The sequence below is a fragment of the Rissa tridactyla genome, chromosome Z (genome assembly GCF_028500815.1).
Source record: "Rissa tridactyla isolate bRisTri1 chromosome Z, bRisTri1.patW.cur.20221130, whole genome shotgun sequence".
Classification (NCBI taxonomy): Eukaryota; Metazoa; Chordata; class Aves; order Charadriiformes; family Laridae; genus Rissa; species Rissa tridactyla.
In genome coordinates this window covers 87073786-87094679 of record NC_071497.1, presented here as the reverse complement: position 1 = coordinate 87094679, position 20894 = coordinate 87073786, and the positions used below count along the sequence as shown (strand labels likewise).

At 45.7% G+C, this 20894-nt stretch overlaps 1 protein-coding gene across 4 annotated transcripts in view; it reads right to left on the bottom strand.

Annotated features, from left to right (window-relative positions):
• The window catches only part of LOC128902392 (WD repeat-containing protein 7), a 123989-nt gene that overhangs the window by 9833 nt on the left and 93262 nt on the right, over positions 1-20894 (bottom strand). For all 4 annotated transcript variants that reach the window (XM_054185352.1, XM_054185351.1, XM_054185353.1 and 1 more), the window contains 4 exons: positions 19976-20093; positions 19036-19185; positions 18339-18421; positions 13446-13545 (listed from right to left, as the gene is read on the bottom strand). In XM_054185352.1, coding sequence (XP_054041327.1) covers positions 13446-13545; positions 18339-18421; positions 19036-19185; positions 19976-20093 — 451 coding nt within the window. The remainder of the gene's footprint in view (positions 1-13445; positions 13546-18338; positions 18422-19035; positions 19186-19975; positions 20094-20894) is intronic.

The following is a 20894-nucleotide window of genomic DNA, read 5'->3' as shown; positions in this document are numbered from 1 at the left end:
CCGCGCTACTGCCAAAAAAAGTCTTCCGCCTAACAAGATTTTCACTTTTCTACCATCAAGCAAGCATACATTTTTATGTGATGCAGATCACGGGCATCAGCAGATTCCAGAATATTTTGCAATTAACACTTTGCTAAGGCCTGGTGGGGATGGGCCGAGAGGCAGAGGGTGAAGTGCTCTTCAGAACACACCAGGGTGTTCAGAAACCCCACGAACAGTATCAGGGCCACTTATTCACACAACCGCTCTAAATTGCGGGAAAATTCATTCGTTATAATAGTAATAATACCTGGAGCATTACATGCCGTTGTACAACTATAAAATCTTCAAGCAAACCAGCGATCAATAAGTCCTCAAGAGCTGCCAAAGTACAAGAGATGATCTGTTCACACATTGTTCTGGTTATGAGTTATTAAACATGTTTGGGGTACAGACTGTCCTTGCTTGGTGTTAATTGTTTCAATTCCTCCCCAAACGTACTTTGGTATCTGGGTTAAAAGCTTTACTTTGATCGCAGATTTTCCGGGTCCCTCTCTTTTGCGAAAGCCCCTTTGCAGCCGCTGGCAGCCGCGCTGGGGCTGACTCACAGGCGGGTGTCCCCATGTCCCCGGGACAAACGCAGCCCTGGCCCACAGCTCCCACCCGTCGCTGCTCCGGGGGGGTCCCAGCCCTTCCCAAGCTGGGACACCCACGGGTGGCACACTCCGGGATGCAGGAAGCAAAGGAGGATGCAGTCAGGCACAAAGTCCCAGCTCAGGACCAGGTTCTTCCCTAACAGAGAACAACCCCCCCAAAGCAAAGACGCAGTCACAAAGGCCTTGCCTAGACTGGAGAAAGAGGGCAGTTAAAAAACGTGTTGTTCAACAGTCTGCACATCTACAGAGACAGGGGCGTTTAAACTCGTGCTTGTTGGCCACGGGCAACCCGAAAGGGAGAAACCCAGACTGACCGTCACTATTTAACGCGCATTAGGGCTCTGTGTCTACTTCAACTATGGGACAGAAAGTAGATGGGGTTTTGCGAGTTATGAATTGTGAGTTAACATTAGACTTACATTTTGGGCTTCAAAGGTATTTGCACAGACTCTTGTTCCAGCTTTTCTTTGAAGGAAGTGATAGGCCTTTAGGAGGAAAGGACGATGGTTCTTACGCACCGAGGCGACTGACAACAATCTATCTGGCGAAACACTGCCAAACCTGCATGGCGCAACCTAGGGATTCTCTCTTCCACAAAAATAGCATTTCTGAGAAATTCTTTCCTATCAAAGTTATAAGAACAATGTAAAAAAAAAAAAAAAAGTCCTTATTCCCCTTCCCATCTGGATGGGTCCGTGCACAGCTCCAGAAAACTGCTTTAGCAGCACCTGAAGAAAAAAAGCTTTTTATAGAGGGGAAAAAGAAGAGTCAAGGTCACTTTTTGTGTAGGAAATAGTGTCTGAATAGGAAGTAATAGCTAAATTAGATATAATTTTAGACACATGGAAACTCAATTTGCTTTACGGAGCTTGGTATAAAATCTGTATAGCTACCGTTCTGTCACTGCTCCTGGGGATGCCAGGAACCCAGTGTTGCAATAAATCTGTAACTCAGCGGGGGGGGGTTGTGGCCCCCAAGGCTGGTCAGCAACTTTTAATATCCTTTTCCAGTCTATTTGACTTTTGGATACTGAATTGTACGGCTTCACAAAGAAAAAAATCCCGTAGCGGAATGGATTACACTGCCAGCTGAGGCATAGGAGTTAAGTAGAAAGCCGTAGTTGAATCAGTTTTTTTATTTAGTTTTTACTAACTTCGGTTATTCAGGAGCAGTCCTGATTTCTGTGCTCGGACTCACAGTCCCAACTCGGCATCTCCCCCAGCTTCCCGCTTCCGAGGAGATGCTCCTGCGCCTGCAAAGGCAGCAGGCCCGCGAAGGCAGAGCGCCGTTAAACCAGCCTCCAAATCAACGAGAACAAAAGGGCGGAAAGAGAAAACACTGCCTTTTAGCAAACCGGTGCTGCTCATCAGCGTGACCCGGAAAGCAAATTTGGTGATTCCCGAGGCCTCATTCCTTCGCCTCCCGAGGCTGGGAAGTTGGAGGGGAGTGAGGGTATGGATTTATCGTGCCCTCGCCGGGCTGCACACGAGGACTCTCAGATGCGTTACTTGGAGCTTAATGCATGTATTTATATGTGCAAAGCAGGTTTATCTGCGATGCAGAGGCAGATTTGGTGCAGATCAACACCATCCGGGTGGAGAGTTAATGCAGAGGAGTTAGTGTGCTGTGAATTCACACCTTGGCTAAATCCCCACCAGCCTCCCGTGTAGAAGCTGCGTATCAGCGCAGTTTACTCCCATAAAATCTGCTGCTAAATTACCACCAGCTAACCAACCAGGCATAATTAAATACTGGTTTTAAAAGACATTTGAGAAACTTGAAAAAAGTGGCTGTGTTGCTGCTGCATAGCTGGGATTTGCTGTTGACAGGACAAGACCATTTCTTGTTACAGTAAAATTGAATAAAATCCCTCAACGGTATTATTGGCCTTGTTTAGAAATATCGGCTCAGAGTAAAGCTACCACAGCCCACAGGGAAAAGGGGTCTGCCCCACACACGGTGCCTTCCTCCTGCTGCGAGCCCATCTTGCACCGCCAATAGAATGGGAAGAAGAGTAAAGAGCAAGGCTGGCGTCTGTATCGCTGAGGAGATGAAAACATGAAGTCCTGGTGCAGCCACAGCACATCCCCCCAAGTTCCAGCGATGCCTCATTACTGTCTCCGATTCCATTCTTATGGATTTTCCCTTGTGAACTCTTGCTTGGGTGAGTCAGATTCTAAAGAAAACAGAACAGAATCATCCCCAGCCGCCCTGCACGTCACCGTGGCCGTCTGTACCCCAGCCGGGGCACAACGGGGTGTTTTTAGAGCAGGACACCGCAGTAAATGCTTGCCCTGGAGGGCAGCGCCACGGCATTCGCTCTGCAGCCCCGCGGCTCCCCTTGCCCTCCCGCCTCCAGCCAGAGGAGGAGTTTGGCCTATAAAATTAAAAGGTTATACCCAGTAATTATCTTTTATCTGCAATCTGAGGATGCGTGTTTCTACTAACAAGTTTTCCTGCCTCATCTGAACTTGTCAGCGTGACAGTGTCAGTAAATGCCCTCACAGCTTCAAGATTGCAGGATAACTATCTTTCTTTTTCTACCTTTAAAACGCTGTGTTAGAGAACAGCGTCTTTTATTCGGTAATCAAATTTAACTAAAACAAACCATCTGGCATCAGCAACTATTCATTCCAAAGATAATATGAAATCATTTTCTGCTTTATATAAGAATAAAAATTTGCAAAGGCATCTAGGTACTGCAATAAAATAATCCTATGCACAATTCAATTACGGCTTTGACTGCTGAAGCTCTGATTTTAATTCTGCAGCCAGCCAAATACAGTACCGCGGACCAAACAGTATTGATCCTAGCCAATGTTTAAAAGCATCTTTTGCTTTGAAACAAACCGAACCAAAACACAGGCTTCTCTTTAATCTTCGGGTAAAAGTGTCAGTTTTTATGTACAAAAGCCGGTATCGGCATCACCCCGCAGCCTCCTCCCGGGGAGGCGCAGCAAAGCGATGCTCGTGGCAGCGATGCCGGGGCTCCCCAGCCGGGCACCCCCTCCCCAGGGACCCCTGGCTGTACACGTCATCGTATCAGCAACAGCAAGGACATCGCCTTCAGCAGGTGTCTTTACAGGAGACAAAGTTTTCATAAATCACCCATCAAAATATACAGCCCCATACACAACCCTGCATCATCTCCAGCTCAATGCTGGTGAAGAGTTTCGGTCTTCGGAGTGGCTTCTCCGAGCTTCCAAGACTGGAGCCACCAGCCAAGCAGGAACACAAAGTACCCAGGCTGATGGCAACAGCCAAAAATCCCCTAAAAATAAGAACAGCGCTGGAGGTAGATGGATGTTTTCCCATAAAATTCATGGACCTGTTCAGTTTGAGCCCTGTCGGTGGGAAGAGCAGAAGACGTATCTTCTGGAAAAGGCTTCAGCTGCCCAGGTAAGGGGCAGACACCTTAGAGAGCCAGATGAAATGCCTGCTGCCCACCTGCACACGGAGGAACAGCCCCCCCTCCAAAAGAATGCTTACGGATTATCAAGATTATAATTAACGAATAATGACACTAAATCTGTTTTGGCTATAAAATAGTGCTAGAGACACCGATTAACAAAATATGACTAAGGAACTTTCAGCCGTTAACATTTTCCCATCATTCCAAAATCAGTAACAACCGTGTACCCTAAAATCTAGTTACCTGAAATACACCTACAGTCTGGTAACACTGATTTAGTGTTCCATTTGGAAAGGAAACAGCAGAACATCACTCTCTTTCTGTGTTAATGCACCTCCAAAGAAAGGAATTTCAACTGTATGTTGATGATAATTTACAATCTTATGCAAAATATTATTTGTTTTGAATTTAACATCACCTTTTAGTTGCATTCAACCTGCTGAGGGGGCTTCTAGCCTGGCAAAAATGACTGCATTATTTTTTTTTGGTAAGCATATTCTTAATAAATATATTTCTTTAAAAATAAAAAAAAAATAAAGCAGCATATCTCCTGGGTCATGACTTTGCACAGTATGTAAGTCACTTCAGAAAACCTCAAAACTGTCAAGTTTGTAAAATCAATGGGAAAAACGCCGTTTGGAATGGGAAGTGTATTCAGGCCAGCCGGCAGCGGCAGGAGCGCACGGCATTGGCGTCCCCGCACTGCAATGTGGCACGTTTATCACGAGATAATCACTCCCCCGGAGGATTAGCGGCACACAGATGAACCTTGTGCCCCGCAGCACACTTGGGGTGTCATTAGCTTGTGATAACCCCACTCCCTGCCATCTCCTATTGCTTAATTAGGGGTTACAGAGGTTGTAATAGGACTAAAAGAACTTGGGCGAACAGAACTTGCGATGAGTGATACCTTAAGCAGTTCAAAACCAGGGGCTGCACGTGTGTAGTCAACAAAGGCGGAGATGGGAGGCCAGAAGCACGCATTGTGTTTTAAATTAATGAGCTAAAACTCCAGGAAGTGAAGAAATCTAGACCCACACTATGCCTCATTTTCCCTTGGCAAATTTAAGTTTTTTCAAGTAGCATTTTGCCTAATTCAAGCATCATGTATAAATAAATGAATAAATTTTTAAAAAGCAGGGTTTTAGGACACCAGCTCACCTGAAATAAATTATGAAGTAGATCCCCATCAAAGACACAAGATCTCCAGGTGTCCCAGCAGAAGCACGCTAAGCTATGTACCCGCTGGAGAAACTTCATCCCGACTGCAAAATCCCAAATGGCGCTTCTCAGCGTCAGTGGTTGGTTTTTGGCCACAGCCTGCCATTCCCGCTGCCGCAGTGCCTTCAGCGCAGAGCAGGGTGGCTGCAGGTCCCGTGGCGTGGCTTCTGCTGCCTCTTGTAAACAAAGGCCACGTTTGCAGACGGAGCTGCCACAGACCTGCCGCGCTCAGAACTGTTTTCCAATTCACTGCGAAACATCAATTATCTTTATCAAATAACAGTATCTCATCGCAGTCCATTATCAAGATGGAGTCTTATTTTAGCCGGACTGCGGCCCTATCTGTATATCAAGGCTGGCCGCGGTGCCAGAGTGAGTGAAAGGCTGTGAAATAATCAATAATCATCATCAAATTGTGGTCGACAGGTTGTGAGGATGGAAGTTTTTGATGAAACCTCAACCTTTTTTTGTGCAGCTGATAAAGCTTAACCTTTGCAGTCCCTGATAAGTATGACTCAGTTAAAGGCAGCTCTGCATACGCTTAAAACCCCGCCGGAGCCGCCAGGCTGAAGCCGAGAGCACCTTCATGCCGTCAGACATCCCTCCGGTCCCGAGCAAGTCAGCGGACACAGAACCACCGCAATCCTGTGTCGGGGTTTTTTTATACAGCCTAAGGAGGACAACGTGTGCCTAACAACCGACAGGAACAGGAGAAAAATTGCCAGCAAGTATTTGTCTGTTCAAATGTAGGCAGCTTTCTGCTATCCAGAATAAAAGCAGCACGAGATCACACAGATAAAGGAAGAAAATTAAAGTATAAAACCATACATGCACTAGGCTAATTGCATAGCAGCCCTTCTGTTAAAGTTGTTATTCTTATTCGGCCCTTTTCTTATGATAATTTGTTTTCGAAATAGAATTAAGGCACAGAATGAGGCTGTAAACATTTTGTACCGGGTTTTCATTTTTGAGCATAGCGTGACTAATCCGCAACCTGAATATAACCTCTGCGGAGAACGGAGAGGTGATTCAGCCATACATTTTCCCTTTTGCCTATCCATCCCTTTCTCTATAAATAGAAACCTGAGGAAATTTGTCAAAAGTCACGTGAACAAGCAGAATGTGAATTTCGAGAAGAATGTACATTTGTGTTTTTCTGGGCTGAAACAGTGATTAGGTGAAGCATGGAAACCAAAAGGGCACCAGCCAAACCACATGTAAGCACAAAGTTATGGCTGTGTTTATATTTGCTACCTTAAAAAAAAACCCCAACCCACCCAACCCAACCCCACCACCTTGACCAGCTCTCCCAGCACTCAAGACAACCGGGGAAGTTCCCTGCTGGTCGGGCTGAGCAAGAACACCAGAACTGCTGGGCACTGACCAAACCGCTGGAAAGCCTTCGTAAACTTGAACAAATTCCATGGGATCCGGCAATACCATCTCCAGGGACGGTGACTCAACCGCTGCCCTGGGCAGCCTGTTCCAATGCTTAATAACCCTTTGAGTGTAAATTTTTTTCCTAATATCCAACCTAAACCTCTCCTGGCGCAACTTGAGGCCGTTTCCTCTTGTCATCCCAAGGAGCCTCATGTCTTTGGTTTGTCAAGTACGATGGTGGGACTCTGACCACGTTTAGAGCACTCATGTGCAGAAAATAAACTAATTTCTTACGCAAATTAACAGTTAAATATAAAATAAGACCTAGTGGTCGGAAGCTGAAGCTAAAGCAAAGTCAAACTAGAAACAAAACGCAGCATTTTTAATGAAAATCACTAACTCCTGAAATTATGACGTTTCTGGCCCTGGAAAATTTAAGATCAAGATGAGATGATCTCCTGAAGACGCGGGTTGCCCAGCGGTGCCGGATGCCTGTGCAGGAGGTCAGACCTGATGACAGCAGAGATCCCTTCCCACCTCTCTCCCCGCCTCTGCCCGGGGGCCGCCACTCATTGGCTCCCTCCATTTACAATCGTGCTTTCCTGAGAGAGACATCACCTGTGATGAATACGCCCTGAACTGCCAAATGCCGCTCTGGAGACCGCCGATGTCACGCTGATGGATGTGGCACCAGGCACTAGTAAAAAAAAGGAAAAACCTGCCCTTCCAGGGCACATGGGTCCCCCCCAGGTGGAGAGGGGGCTGAGCATCTCCCCAAGGGCTGCTCCGCATCCCACCGCGCTGGGAAAGCCTCCTAGGGAGCCTTTACCTCCCAGCGCCTGTCTGGGCACACCGCGCTCTTGGGGGATTTAAAGGTATTCTGGTCACAAACCACTACTTCTCCAGCAACAGAAAATGCTGAACGGATTCAACAGCAGGTACCGTATGAAAATATGCCAAAGTTTAGGTAGTATTTCTAATAATTCTAATTTAAGCTTCAGGACAGAGTTTCTAGTGCAGTTTAATACTAGAAGGCTGCCTATCGTGGAACTGTCCTATTTATGGAAAAAAACAAAAAAATCCCCTCAAAGCAGCAGTTCAGAGTAATAATCTAAAGCACAGTGTAAAATAATATTAGTGAAATAGAGGAAACTATTGGAAAGTTTTCCTTCCCATAATCTCCTCCAAGACATGGCTATTTAATAGTAAATTATAACGTAAAGAATTTGAAAAAAGGTGGTTTAGCTTACTGGCTAAAAACAAAGCAGTAACAGTTTGATATTTCTGTTTGCCGTAATTATTTGGGAACTTATTATCAAAGCATTTAAAATTTTGTATCGATCTTGACATTTTCATATCATCTCACTTTTCATAACAGGTTATTTTGTTGGTTTGGGGTTTGGTTTGGTTTTTTTCTTTCCCTTGAAATCCCTCCCGGCTCATTTTGATTATTCGAGCGCTTCAGAAGCCGCGCTGACCAAGCTTCTCTGCTGTTCGCAGTAACAAAGCCCAGGCGAAGGACCCCCTTCCCCGCAGCCACGCAGGACGCACGGGTCCCCTCTGCGGGGCACAGAGCCAGACCCCAGCGCCTCGCTCACCAAAGGCTCTCCGGAACGCCGGCAGTCATTCCACGGGCGGATCGGCGGCTTCTGGAGCGCACGGCACTAAGATGGTCTGTTTTATTACGAGCGTCATGGAGACGGCGTGAAAAATCAAGAGCCAGAGGCAGCGAGCAGCGATGGGTCAATACTCTTCCCCGAGACATTGTGTAGATAATCAACAACACGGCCCCGGGTTCTCCGCGCTGCAAACAGCTGAAGGGCAAATCAATACCGCCATGGGAAGGACGGACATTGCCTGGCCCCACTGCCGCCGCGGGAAAGCGCCCCGGAACCCACAGCAATTCCAGCCCCGCTCCCATCCCATGCCGGGCACTGGGAATAGCGAGCAACACTCAGGAAACATTTAATAAATAATGTAACAGGAAAGAGAAAAAGCGAAAGAACCAAATCTCCAGGTTAAATTGTGGTAAAAATTAGGAACAACAACAAAAAAAAACAACGCATTTGGAATTGTCATGATGTAATACACAAGGGCTGCTATTTTCATGCCGATGTAACGCTTTAAAAATAAACTAAAATCCAAAACCCCAGAAATAAGATAATTGCTTGAAAGCAGGATTAAATGTAGAAGAGTTTAAAAATTTTAAGTGTTATAATTAATAAACTATCTCTTAAAACCATTAGGAAGAATTTGCACGTTAACAGGCACAACAGCAATAATGCAAACCAAAAGCAAAATACTGAAATGCAGATAACTTTGGCTTTGAGGCAACATTTTACTGGTAGTATTAATAATTGACACCTTCTTAAATAAGTGATACTAATATTGTAGATTTTACTGGAAAAAACCTATCATATATAAATGTTGATTTATTATTTGTTCAAAAAGGTGATCCTTGACATCCATCATTCTATTAATCATTAGATGTAATTTCTCCTTCAGTACATAAAACCACCTTTCTTTGAAACAAAATACAAATGTGCTGGAAGGAAAGAAAACCAACCATACAAAATGTTTTTGTTTCCTATTATTACAGTGAAAATGCCTCCCCTTTTCCTTCAAGCAGGCAGAACATAAGACTCCTCTCATTAGCACCCTATTTCACCTGTAACGCAAAAATAAAGTAACCGCATTTGAAGCGCATATTCAGGCCAGCCGTTTGCTCTGCTGCTGATAATTACTACAAAATTCTCTACTAACTACGAACCGTGTTAAATCTGTGACGCAATTTCAGTAACACAAAGCCCTACGCTGCTCAGATCTTGCCATCAACTGAATTTAAAAGGGATTATTTTTGTTAGCATGGCTGCGAGACGTGAAGACCCAACATGTTAAGCTTTATTTCCATCACCGTAACTATGTTAGTATGCATGCGGGTAAGATACCAGATTATATTTTCATGAATTATTCAATGCAAACATCCCCAAATCAAAAGCAGCCACAAACAAAGAAATCTCTCCCTTTTCTGAGGATTTCTGCTATTTTCTCGAGGCATCCCTGGAGGATGCGGCTCTGGCGCAGGGGGCTGACACCCGTTGTGGCGGTGACCCCACTGCCCGCCCGCTCCGTCCCCCGTGGGCTGGGGGACAACATCTCGGAGCGAGGTGAGGGACGCAGCAAGGAACTGCTGGCACTTCTGTGCTGAGCCAGCAGACAGGTCTTGCAGGAACGGTGAGCTAGCCCTAGGGCTACCAGCCCTGAGGCCATCAGCCCACCTTGCCCTCCTGCTCTGGCCCCCACTCCCACCACCGCTCCCCACAGGAGAGGGACCCCCGGCAGCGCCAGCAGACATGGAGCAGACACCCCCTTGCAGACAAGGCTCTCTCAGCTCACCAGAGCTTGTGTTTTTGATCTCAGAAATCAAAAACGTTGTCCCTAAAAGCAGGTTTCCAGTTTGAAGCACCAGAGCGGAGGTGCTGCGCGGACAGGGTAGGCAGGAAAAGATGTTCAGCTCCAGGAAGAAGGAAGCAGAAAGCCCATCTCTGGCTCTACTTCTGCATGCAACCCAAAGGAACGGGAGCACGGAGCACAGGTTCCCTCCTGCGAGCACCAGGCAGAGGGCTGATGGAGCACAGTCCTCTACTGCACACCAGGCGCATCACCCCATCCCACCCCGTTTTGGGGAAAGGCAAACACGGGGAGCTCGGAGAAACCCACCGTCCTCGCGGCTTTTTGAGAAACACAAAGAAGAACATTTTGTAGTGATTCCCCGAGCTGGGGGACCATGTGCTGACACCCCTGCTTGGGAGAGTGTTCTGAGCCACAGAAGACCCCCACCCTATGGGACGGCCTCCACAGCAACTGGTAACAAACCACCAAAGGATGGATCAGGAGCAAGCAGCAAGTCTAGGGGAGAAGAGGAGGTTCTGCATCACAGGAACACGCACGGACACAACCACCACACATCAAAGACTGTGAGCCTTGACACACAGTTTCATCTGGAAAAGTAACATTCAGATAAAAAGCCTTTTAAAGCTCTGCTTTTGTGTGGTTTCAAAGAAGGCAAGAAGGGAAAGAAGATTTGGGGAAGCCCAGCAGCAAGACTGGAATAAACACTGAAGTCAGTGTGTGTGCAGCCCAGAACGTAAGTGACTCTTTTGCCTAAGGAGGATTCAGAGAAATGGAGAGTACCTTACAGAGAAGGAGCTTTTACAGTTCTCTGTTCTTTTCACCTTTCAAAGCAAAGGCTGAAAGTGAGCGTTAAGGCTGCTTGTAAATAAGGCGGCAGGGTAAAAACCAAGGAGAGGAACCCGTTATTTAAGGTGAAGGTCAATGATGGCACAAAGACTTAACTGTAGTGGTGTGGGAATAAAAAAAAAAAAAAAAAAAAAAAAAGGTATTTCTAACCCTTGATATTTGAAGCCATCAATATTCTGGAACAACTTTCCACTGGGTGTCGAGAAACCCTGGGGTTTGTGAGACAGCGCTTGCTCAGCTCTTCCAAAAGAAAATTTGAGCTTTTTCCCCAATTTCAAAACTTTTTCACCTACACAATCCTGAAGTTATTTCACGTCTTCTGAGCAGCCTGAAATCTGCAACTGTGAGAAATAACTGAAAAGATCAGAATTGGAATAAGAAACCTGCATCCAATAGATGGCGTTGCCACCTAATAAGCATATGCATGGCACTGACCACGTTTTTCTACCTCACGAATAATAATAAAATTTGCAAAGGACCCTGCCCTAATTATCCTGAAAGTCCCTTCGGTCATCCCCATCTCTCTTAACAAGCTTCCAAACGATCGTGGAAAGCAAAGTAAGAAAACAAGTGTTGAGTATTCACCAAGGCATCAAATTAGCGGAGGCGATGGTCGGGCTGATTCCCTGGCAGGAACGCGGAGTTCGCTGCAGGAGCCCGGGAGAGCGGGCTGCAGCTGCCACGGAGGAGAGCGCGCTGGGGAAAGGGCTGGCAAACACCAGCTATGCCCAATCCCCTCCTGCAGCCGGTGGGGATTACACGGAATCTGCTTTAAGAGAACCGAAGGAAAAAGTAAAGAAGAGAAAAAGAAGGTATTTCAGCACGCCTGCCAAACCCAGGGCAAATCAAACCAGAGGGATGGTTTCCATGGATGGTTTGTCCCTAAACACAGACGTAGGCACACTCTGCTGTCCTGCCGCCCAGCAGCCCCGGGTGTCTGCAGAGCCGCTGCGGCCCACCGGGCTGTGCAGGACGCGTTACAGACCCACCTGGAACTCACAGTGAAGCCAGAGACGCCGGAATCACCCCCTGTACAACAGCTTCCTCCGCCCACCTGGGAGCCAGCTCAGTAGCTGAAGTAGGAACTGGACAAAGGTAAAAGCGCAGGGACGACAGCACTGGTTAAACGCCGCTGCTAAACGGAGGGACGGGTTTTGTCACCACTCTCCTCGCGCTCTGATGTCAGACATAAGGAAGCGCACAGCTGTGCTCTTCACCTCTCCCTCTCCAGCAGCAGCAGGAATTAGCCATTAACGGCAAGATGCCAAGGCCTCCCAGGCCGATCTGGAGCTCGCATGCTGGATTTCCAGTGGGATGATGCCTACTGACAGGGACTGAGGCCAGTGCCTCTCCAGCAGCAGACGTTCAGCTCTTCGTCAGCCTGGCAGCGGAAGAGGTGGGGAAAAGTCCCGCAACACGCATGGGCTCCTCGCACGGGCAGCCGAGGAGACTATGTGGGAAGCGGGACACGCACAGCTCTGCAGAACAGTGCTCATCCTGGACAGCAAAAACGCTCAGCGACGTCGGATGTATCAACATACAGCGGTTCCTCCAGACCCATTTTTTAGTTAAATTAATAAATCATGATCCAAATGACTTCAGCTAAAGCAAGACAGAGCAGTCCACACTTCCTATTTGCCTGCATTATATAGCTATTTACAAAATAAATCTGGCCATCTTAGCTTCCATAGGACGGCTGCTTTAACAAAAAATACTGGAACATACAATGCTGTGAAGTATTAGATTTGGGAAATACTGAGTGACGCTGCAGATCAAGCGGGAAGAAATCTACGCTGCCTTCTCTACAATGCACATTTTGTAAGGACTAAAGATAACAGCTCTCAGAAACAACAAAAAAATTATACTTCCACGCACAAAAGAATAAGGTAGATTCAAAATACAGTTATTTTATCCAAGCTTTACATAAAGACTATTGAAATTCAATGATAACTAATAGCTGATCACATAGTACAAGGAATAATAAAGACATTACCAATGAACTTTTCTGAAAAGGCAAATTGCCATTTAAACATTTTTAAATCCAAGCACTCATTTCAATGTTAGCCTTAAGTATATCCTCTTTTAGGTCACTGGTAACTGGTAAGAAAATATGTATCTTATTTAACCTCATGAAAGTGAATATACCTCAAACATAAGCATAATGGCATTTTGTAGAGAAGAATTTTAGGAAAAAAAAAAAAAAAAGGTCAGTGCATTTTCTCTGTGACTTCTATAGTAGATATGTATACTGCTATAAACCCTAACTTTTTAAAATCAGATTTTCCATTTATTTCAGAGCAGGGATAGCACCTAACTTCAGGCTTCCATTATTAACCCATCTGTGGCACCCACTCAGTTCCAGTGAATGAAGACAGTAGGGCTCTATATACTTTGAGTCCTTCATTAAACTATCGATCCCCTCAGCATTATCCATAATGTTCCAGCAGCTCAGCATGTCAACTGATGCAGAGCTCGCCGCTCTTTCCTTTCAATAACTTCCACACTTTATGGGGAGGAAGTCACAATGATTTATTTACCTGACATTTCCCGGTCCGGATGTCGTAGAGGGCCACTGAACCATGGCGAGCTCCCACTGCTATTCTGTGACTCCGCTCGTAATAGCTGACCATGTAGAACCTGAATTGAACATTAGAACAAGTAACAGGTGAGATCTGACCTGCCTGCATGATGTTAAAATTAATTTGCAATGCCGTTGGGTAATTAACGTTAGGGCTAGAACAGAGATTTGATTTAAAAATCCATCAGCTGCCAGTTTTCATACTTGGCATTCAGCAAACAAAGCCAACTGATGTTTCATACATCACCGCAGAATCCCACCAGATTTATTTATTTTATTACGGAGTGCTGAACATTTCCGTTGAGTTTGGGAGAAATCTCTGCGACAACCGCCAGGTCCCCGAACGTCCCTGGGCACATCTTGAGTTTGGGAGAAATCTCTGCGACAACCGCCAGGCCCCCGAATGTCCCTGGGCACATCTTGTTTACAGTCGAACACCACAGTAATGCTGGCTGTCAAACGGTTAAACGAGACAATCTTAACACCCTGAATGACTTAAAAGCACTTTTGCTTGAAAATCAAATGAGAAAGAATGAGAGAAGACACAAGGAAAAATATGCAAACTCCTAAATTGTTGTTTGGCACTCGGCGAGAGGGGGAGAGGAAAATTTATCAAACACTCTCTAATCTAATAAGATCCTTCAGGTGAAAAGGAACCGAGAAGCATGAAATAGTCCTTAACGTTCAGGCATTGATTCGAATTCAAACAATTGCAAAATTCAAGGAATTTCTAGACCTCGAAACACAAGAGTCAAAATCCTTATTTCGAATTCAAATCTTTAGGAATATCATCGCGCCTTTCTTCCAAAAGGGAGAGCAGGCCTGTGAAAACTGCTGACTGCATTTCCCATTAAGTTTTAATTTTACAGGTAAATTTTGCTATAACAACACCCGCCAAAGATTTCTAGAATCAGCCTACAAAAATATGCTGCTGACCGTATTTATGGCTTCCAACAACAAATCTTACAATGATCTGTCTCCTTGCTCTTCAGGATTCCCAGCGTGCCATAGCAACTGCTCTCACACAGGTAGGATACACTTGTTTCTGCAGTGCAGGATGGCAGTCGGGAAGAAAAACAGCATGAAACATGGTGTTGCGGGGAGGGGAAAAAAAAAAAAAAAGAAAAAAGAAAAGGAAAGGAGGCAAATCGCTAGTAGTTGTGCAGAAGGGCAGGAGTGAGCAGAACTCTCCCTTCCCACCAGCAGGATGGCGGGCAGCTTTTGAACACTCCCTTTACTAGAGATATGGAAATATTTCCAGGCCACATACCATCTCTGTTACCTTCTTTTACAGCCAACATCTGCCTCCTCAGTTTGCTTTTCACGTGCCTTTGGTCAGTGGTGGCCACACCACTTATCTATTCATTATTGAATAATAATAGTTTCTCATTTATTATTGAGATGACAAAAAGGAGTGCTTAGAAGGAATCAAAAGCTGTTGGTAAACAGCCAGGGAGCAGGAGAGGCAGGAGCCAGGCAAGAGGAAAAAGAAGAGAAAAGGGATGATGCTGTGGGCAAACTGGTACCCACAGGGCCCAAAGCCCACCATCCGTGGTGCGTAAGGCACAGGACTGCAATCGGACAGCATTCACAATTTTCACCATTTCATGTCAATCTGCGAACACCCGCACAATTAAAGTGGTGTCCCAGGTGAACAGGGAGGGGGCTGCTTTTACGCCTATTTTCTACAACCGGCAAACTCAGGATTATATATAAACTTACCAAAAAACCCCACACCGCTTGATCATTACAAGTAAAATGGACTACAACTGAAAGTTTCTATATAAAATGTTTTCTACTCCCGTTAATTGCATTCCGCTACTGAATGGGCACAGCCCACTTGTCTCCTCCAACAGCTGTAGCAGGGGAGTATCACACACCATTACACGTAAGCAAACGGCATTTCTCTCCTTACTGCATTTAAATGCCCCTTTAGACAGAGCGCTGAGTCAGTGTTTTTCTTTGAAAAGAAGAATCCATCAGGCTGCACAACAGACGGTTTGGGGGAAAAAAGCTTCAAGGAAATGGATGTTTCTGAGTTTAGTTTTCTAAAAAAGATTACTCCTTAAACTGACATTCAGTCGTCAGCTCTTTAGCTTCATTCTTTATCTTTTAGTTAGCTTAGCATTCTTACAACCACACACAGATTTAAATATTTGAATCCTTTGCACCCCTTTCTAGCGTCTGCATGGTAGAGTTCAATAGAGAACGATGTGCCAGCACGTATTTAGAATATGCTACAAATCTGGTTTTGCATGCTGGAGCATCCATATCCATAGTTGGCATCTTAACGGAGACCCTGCTCCGAGTGCTGCCCACGGCTGCTCCGTGGAGAACCTTCCATTGGCCAACAGAGCACTTTGCCCAGCGCCGGGAGGAATCCACGGCTGGTGCCGGTACCAGCTAACCCTCACCATTAAAGGACGTTCGGCGCAGGCCACCAACTCTTTAAAAATCCAAATATAGCCATGTAAAACACTTGCTATTTTAAATTTGATCTATCCTCCTGTGTGAGCATACACCACCACAGACCGCTTTAACTCGGCAGCCTGCACTAACCACAGGACCTGGCCAAGCAGAGCCCATCAGGGACCGCTCGGCTCCGATGCAACTGCTGTACCTGGAAAATGCTCGAGTCAAACAATTTTGCAGCTTTCAGTATTACCCTTTGCAATTTTAAAGGAATTCTGAAATATTTTGGGTTCATTGCATTGTGCTTCAATACTTCTGTTATTTTGATAAGTGATGGGTTTGCAAGGAGCATGCCAAAAGGTGTTACGATCCTCTATAAAGAGTAACACTCACGGGAAAAACAAACAGACACCGTAATCATACGCTGCAAGATACAATAGCCAAAAATACCCATCGCCATGGATTTACCTCACCACCACCCATCAGGACTGAGTCACGCTCCCAGCAATTAGCGGCACGACTGCTACATTTGTACAACAGTGAAAAAACCTGAAAACCCGAGAGGAATGATAATCATGTACTTTAACCCAGCACACGGCTGCGCCCAGCCCCGGGCTTAATGCTCCGCTGAAACAGGAACGACGCTTCCAGGGAATGGCGGAGGCACCAACAGCTATTTGCCTTATTGCCACAAGGAAGGTTCTTCCTCCGAGGAAGAAGAGCTTCCACACCAAGCACCGAGACACCCGCATGATTTCGCCACAACAGGGGCGCTCGTAACGCAGAACGGCAGAAAGAGCACTGCGAGATTAAAAGAATTAACAGCAGGATTCTGTCACGGTGCTTCCACTTGGAATCTCTCCAGAGATTCAACCATTTGCTAAAATCTGATGAAAAGTTCCACTGGGCTGAATGATCGCATCAGTGGGGTGCTGTATCATTTTTACAATGGCTATAACTATGTAGAATAGGAAATATTACTAGTAATTTAACAAAATTTTAAGAGAACGTAGCACTATAAAAATACAAGAGGAACAGGGAGATTTTTGCACTAATTCCCACTTACCCTTGCATTTATACTTTAAGGTAAGCCTTTTAAAGTATCAGGAAGAAGGAAGATTACCTCTATCAGTATCCTACCTGTCAACAGGATAATTGTTCTTTTCTTGAAACTACCCAGTATTTTAATAGCTTATTAAATTAAAATGTAATGGTTGACAGATGATTATTATAATTTATTGGTTGTACCAGTTTAATAGCACAACTGGGATATTTATTGTAGTCTAAAGATACTGTAAGTGTTCCCATTTTATAAGTCACATTTTGCTATGTAAAAGTACCATTTTCAACGTGAAGTGGAACTAGCCCAAGACAAAGAGGACAGATGCTGCTGAACTCCCGCTGATGGGCAGTGGGGGCTGGCGGCTGAGCTGCCACCGGTGCCTTTGGGCGTCCTCCGAACTGCCGCGTCACCGACAGCGCGAGCACAAGACAGCCACCACGCTTCTCCTTCCCTTTGATATTTTGTAAGTTCGTACTTGTTATTTTACCAAGCTGCCTGTTATTTTACTGAGATGGAGAGCTTTAAACACTGCCGAAGCTGTTTCCACATGCTGCAGAGCGTGGGGCAGCTCTAAGTCACCAGCAGAGCTCTCTGCACTCTGCAAGGTTTAACTTCAACTCAATCTCCTACGTCCAGTGCGAGCATCCCAAAAACGTTTCTAAAACTGGGGGTGAAGGCAGGCTCTCTGAGGGCAAGGGTGACATTCGCTGCCTACAACAACAATTTTGGAGCACAAGCGGCTCCCTTGGAGGATGCCTGGGAGACGGTCACAGGGCAGCAAAACAAGGCTCTGTTCCAGGAAAGCCCTTGGTACTTTCTATTCCTTACCATCTCCGTTTCACTGCCTCGGCACACCGGGAAGTCTCACTCTGAGCTTACCCGGCTGCTCGTGGCTCGGGCTGAGCGCAGGAAGGCATGGTGCTGACGGCGGTGACTAATTCACTCAGGCAGCTTGTGCACATTGGAATCTCACTTGTTACTCAAGTACGTTATTCTTGTTTTTGTAACGGCCAAGATACTGATAAATCCTTTGAAGGAAGCTGCTTGGCTTGTGTGGCTGTTCCAGGGGAGCAGCTAGGATATATGGAGGGGCAGCAGGACAGAGCTTTTCATGAGAGTACACAATATTTTCCTGGTTTTTGACTTAAAATACCCAAACTTCAGGGAGTTGTTAATGCTTTTCTTTTCTGATCTACATCTCTGTCAGGTGGGGCAGAGAACTAAAAGCCTACAAAGGCTATGGGTGAGCTGAAACCACTCTTCACGTTTGCTGTTTCAAGGGCCAAGCATCATGTAAAAGACCGTTCCACTCAAAGAAATATATCGCGCTAGTGACCGTACAGTCTTCTTCACAGTAGTGTTGGAGGAAGAGCTCACCTGCAGATGGCTGGAAAGCATTCCTGAAGACCCTTTTTCTTAACTAAAGATCCTTCGAGGCAATACATGATGATGTCCATAACCTTGGAAACAAAAGTTAAAATCATTTGAAATACCATATTTTATGTTTCATAATAAAACTTCTACCAGGCAAAAATAGAGATTTTTCTGTGCCTGACTGCATCTTTGATATCTGACTTTAAAATTCAGTGGGGATAAACCAAACAAGAACTGTCTTGCATACGATGGAGTTTACAACAGCAATGGTACTGACAACTGGAACCACACAAACTACTGGTAAACACAAGCTATCGGAGCTCTATAAATAGCTCTGGCTTGCAAAAAGCCTCTGGGCATCAGTAATCTGTTACATCATTTGTACCGTTCTTCAATATTCATCAGCACCAGTGAATGCAACAGATAAAACCACCCATGTGACCCCCCCCCCAGCGCCTCCAAGTGTCAGCGCCACGAGCACAACGTACCTCCAGCAAATTCTCTTGCTTGCGTTTTTCCCCCCAACAATGCAATTTAAAGGCAATTTAAGCTTTTAAAGTGCAAAAAAAATGAGCTGGGGGCTATAAAACAAACCCTCTTCACACACAAAAAGGTTTATGGTCCATGTAGAACTTCTCCAGGCTGCCATACTATTCACTGCTGCACCAAACCCCCAGCAGATACGGCAGAACAGCCTTACCTCCACCAGAAGGTCCACAACGTCAGTTGGCATCTTCTCGATAAGGATCTCAATGACTCTCAAGATCTCTCCTTTAGCCCGAGCAAGAGTGGTGGTGTGAATATTCTGCTGAGACTGCGTGTTGGCCGCAAGGGCGGTGTGTCTGTGCACCTACCAAAGAGCAGGGTTACACAGGGAAACGCCGACTCGCTAAATATTCTCCATCTGCACTTACAGTTATATGCAGGTGCTACCTTAAGAAAGCCTGTACTAGGCAGAATGTTTTGCTTTACTTTGAGACCTAGGGATTATTGCCCCTGCTCAGTTACTCACGATCAGTAGGGCCACTACTGGTTACCCCTGATGTAGTTTTTAAACAAGGGTTTACCTGTTTTAAGTCATTCTTAATCTCCTAAAACTAAAGGTCAAGATAAGCAAATACCTGGGTCTGGATTACATGATTTTCACATACTTGAGCATCCATCTTTAGGCATTAGACGGCTGCTGTATAACGGGCTATTTATAACGGTCCGTCTATTGCCCGAGCCCAGGCAAAGCTCCAGGCTGTGCCTGGGCTCACTGGGACGACTCTCAGCCAGACCGTCCCCAGCCACACCGACCTCCCAGCAGCATCCCTTCCTCCTCGCCCTCCACACCCCACGGCTCAGCCCCCGCTCCATTTTCATCCAGACTTAATGGGGTCACATGCGCATCGCGTAAAGAGAGGAGGATTTTACACATTCCTACTGGAAGTTTATCTAACCAGGGTACAACGAATTAAGACAGACACGACTCATGAGACTTGGCTGAATATCGCTCCTGTCAAAAACGGTGGGGGATTTGGATTCCTGCAGGCACACAAACACCACACTCGCGGCTTCCCTCTGTGGGGAGGGACGTTTGATTCTGTCGCAGAGCCTGGAGCCCCAGCGCGGGCAGAAGCTGCTGGTGCCCTGCTCACCTCCTTGGCGATGGTGGTGATGAAGGCGGGCGGTCTGGCGGTGGCGATGAGGGAGAGAGCGTGCCGCGCTGAGCGGGCAGAGTCGGCGGCTGGGCTCAGGGGCAGCCCCATTGTGATGCTAAACGGGCACCAGACAAAGAGGGGAGAAAGAAAAGGAGCATTAGAAATATAGAGTGAAAAGATTAGAAACAGCTTATAATGTCAGTTCAAGGTCAACGGGAGCACTCAAACAGTTAGAATATAATGGACTTCCAACAATGAGCAGTGATTAGGAGTCAGGGTGTTCTATCATCAAATACAAAATCGAATAATTAACCATGAAGATTGAAAACAGTATGCGCATCTGTCCAAAGTGTTAAAAAGGCCTTGTTAACAAATTATCTGTATGTGCTGAATACATATCACCCAACCGAGGACGAGGCAAACACAGAATGCCTGCCCAAGAATTTATGGTTTATTCTTTTACAACATTCTAAATGCAGGCTGACAAATACCCTGCTCATAGTGATTCTCCTTAATTCAGCTAAGCACTGGGTATAGGAGAGAAAAGAAAAAGCTTCTCGAAGAACTAAACCCACCAAATCTATCCGGTTTGATTTTCTTTACTGCATGAGTCAGTCGCAGCAGCCTGATGAGATGACAGACAGCCCCGTACCTTATGCTTTCTGATTACCGAAATTACTCAAAAGCTCTTCAGAATTTCTAACACTGAGGTTTTAACTGCAATTCTTTGAGTAAGGGATTAACTGGCACCTAAATTTTCCACACACAATGCTCATATTTGCTATGACGAGATAAATGCAAGAAACAATAAGGCAGTAAGTACCCAATAAGTACATTAAGCAAAAATAAAATCTGGTACTTGGTAATTGAGAGCATACGCACCTGACAAAGACAACACATACTTTTGTCTGAAAGC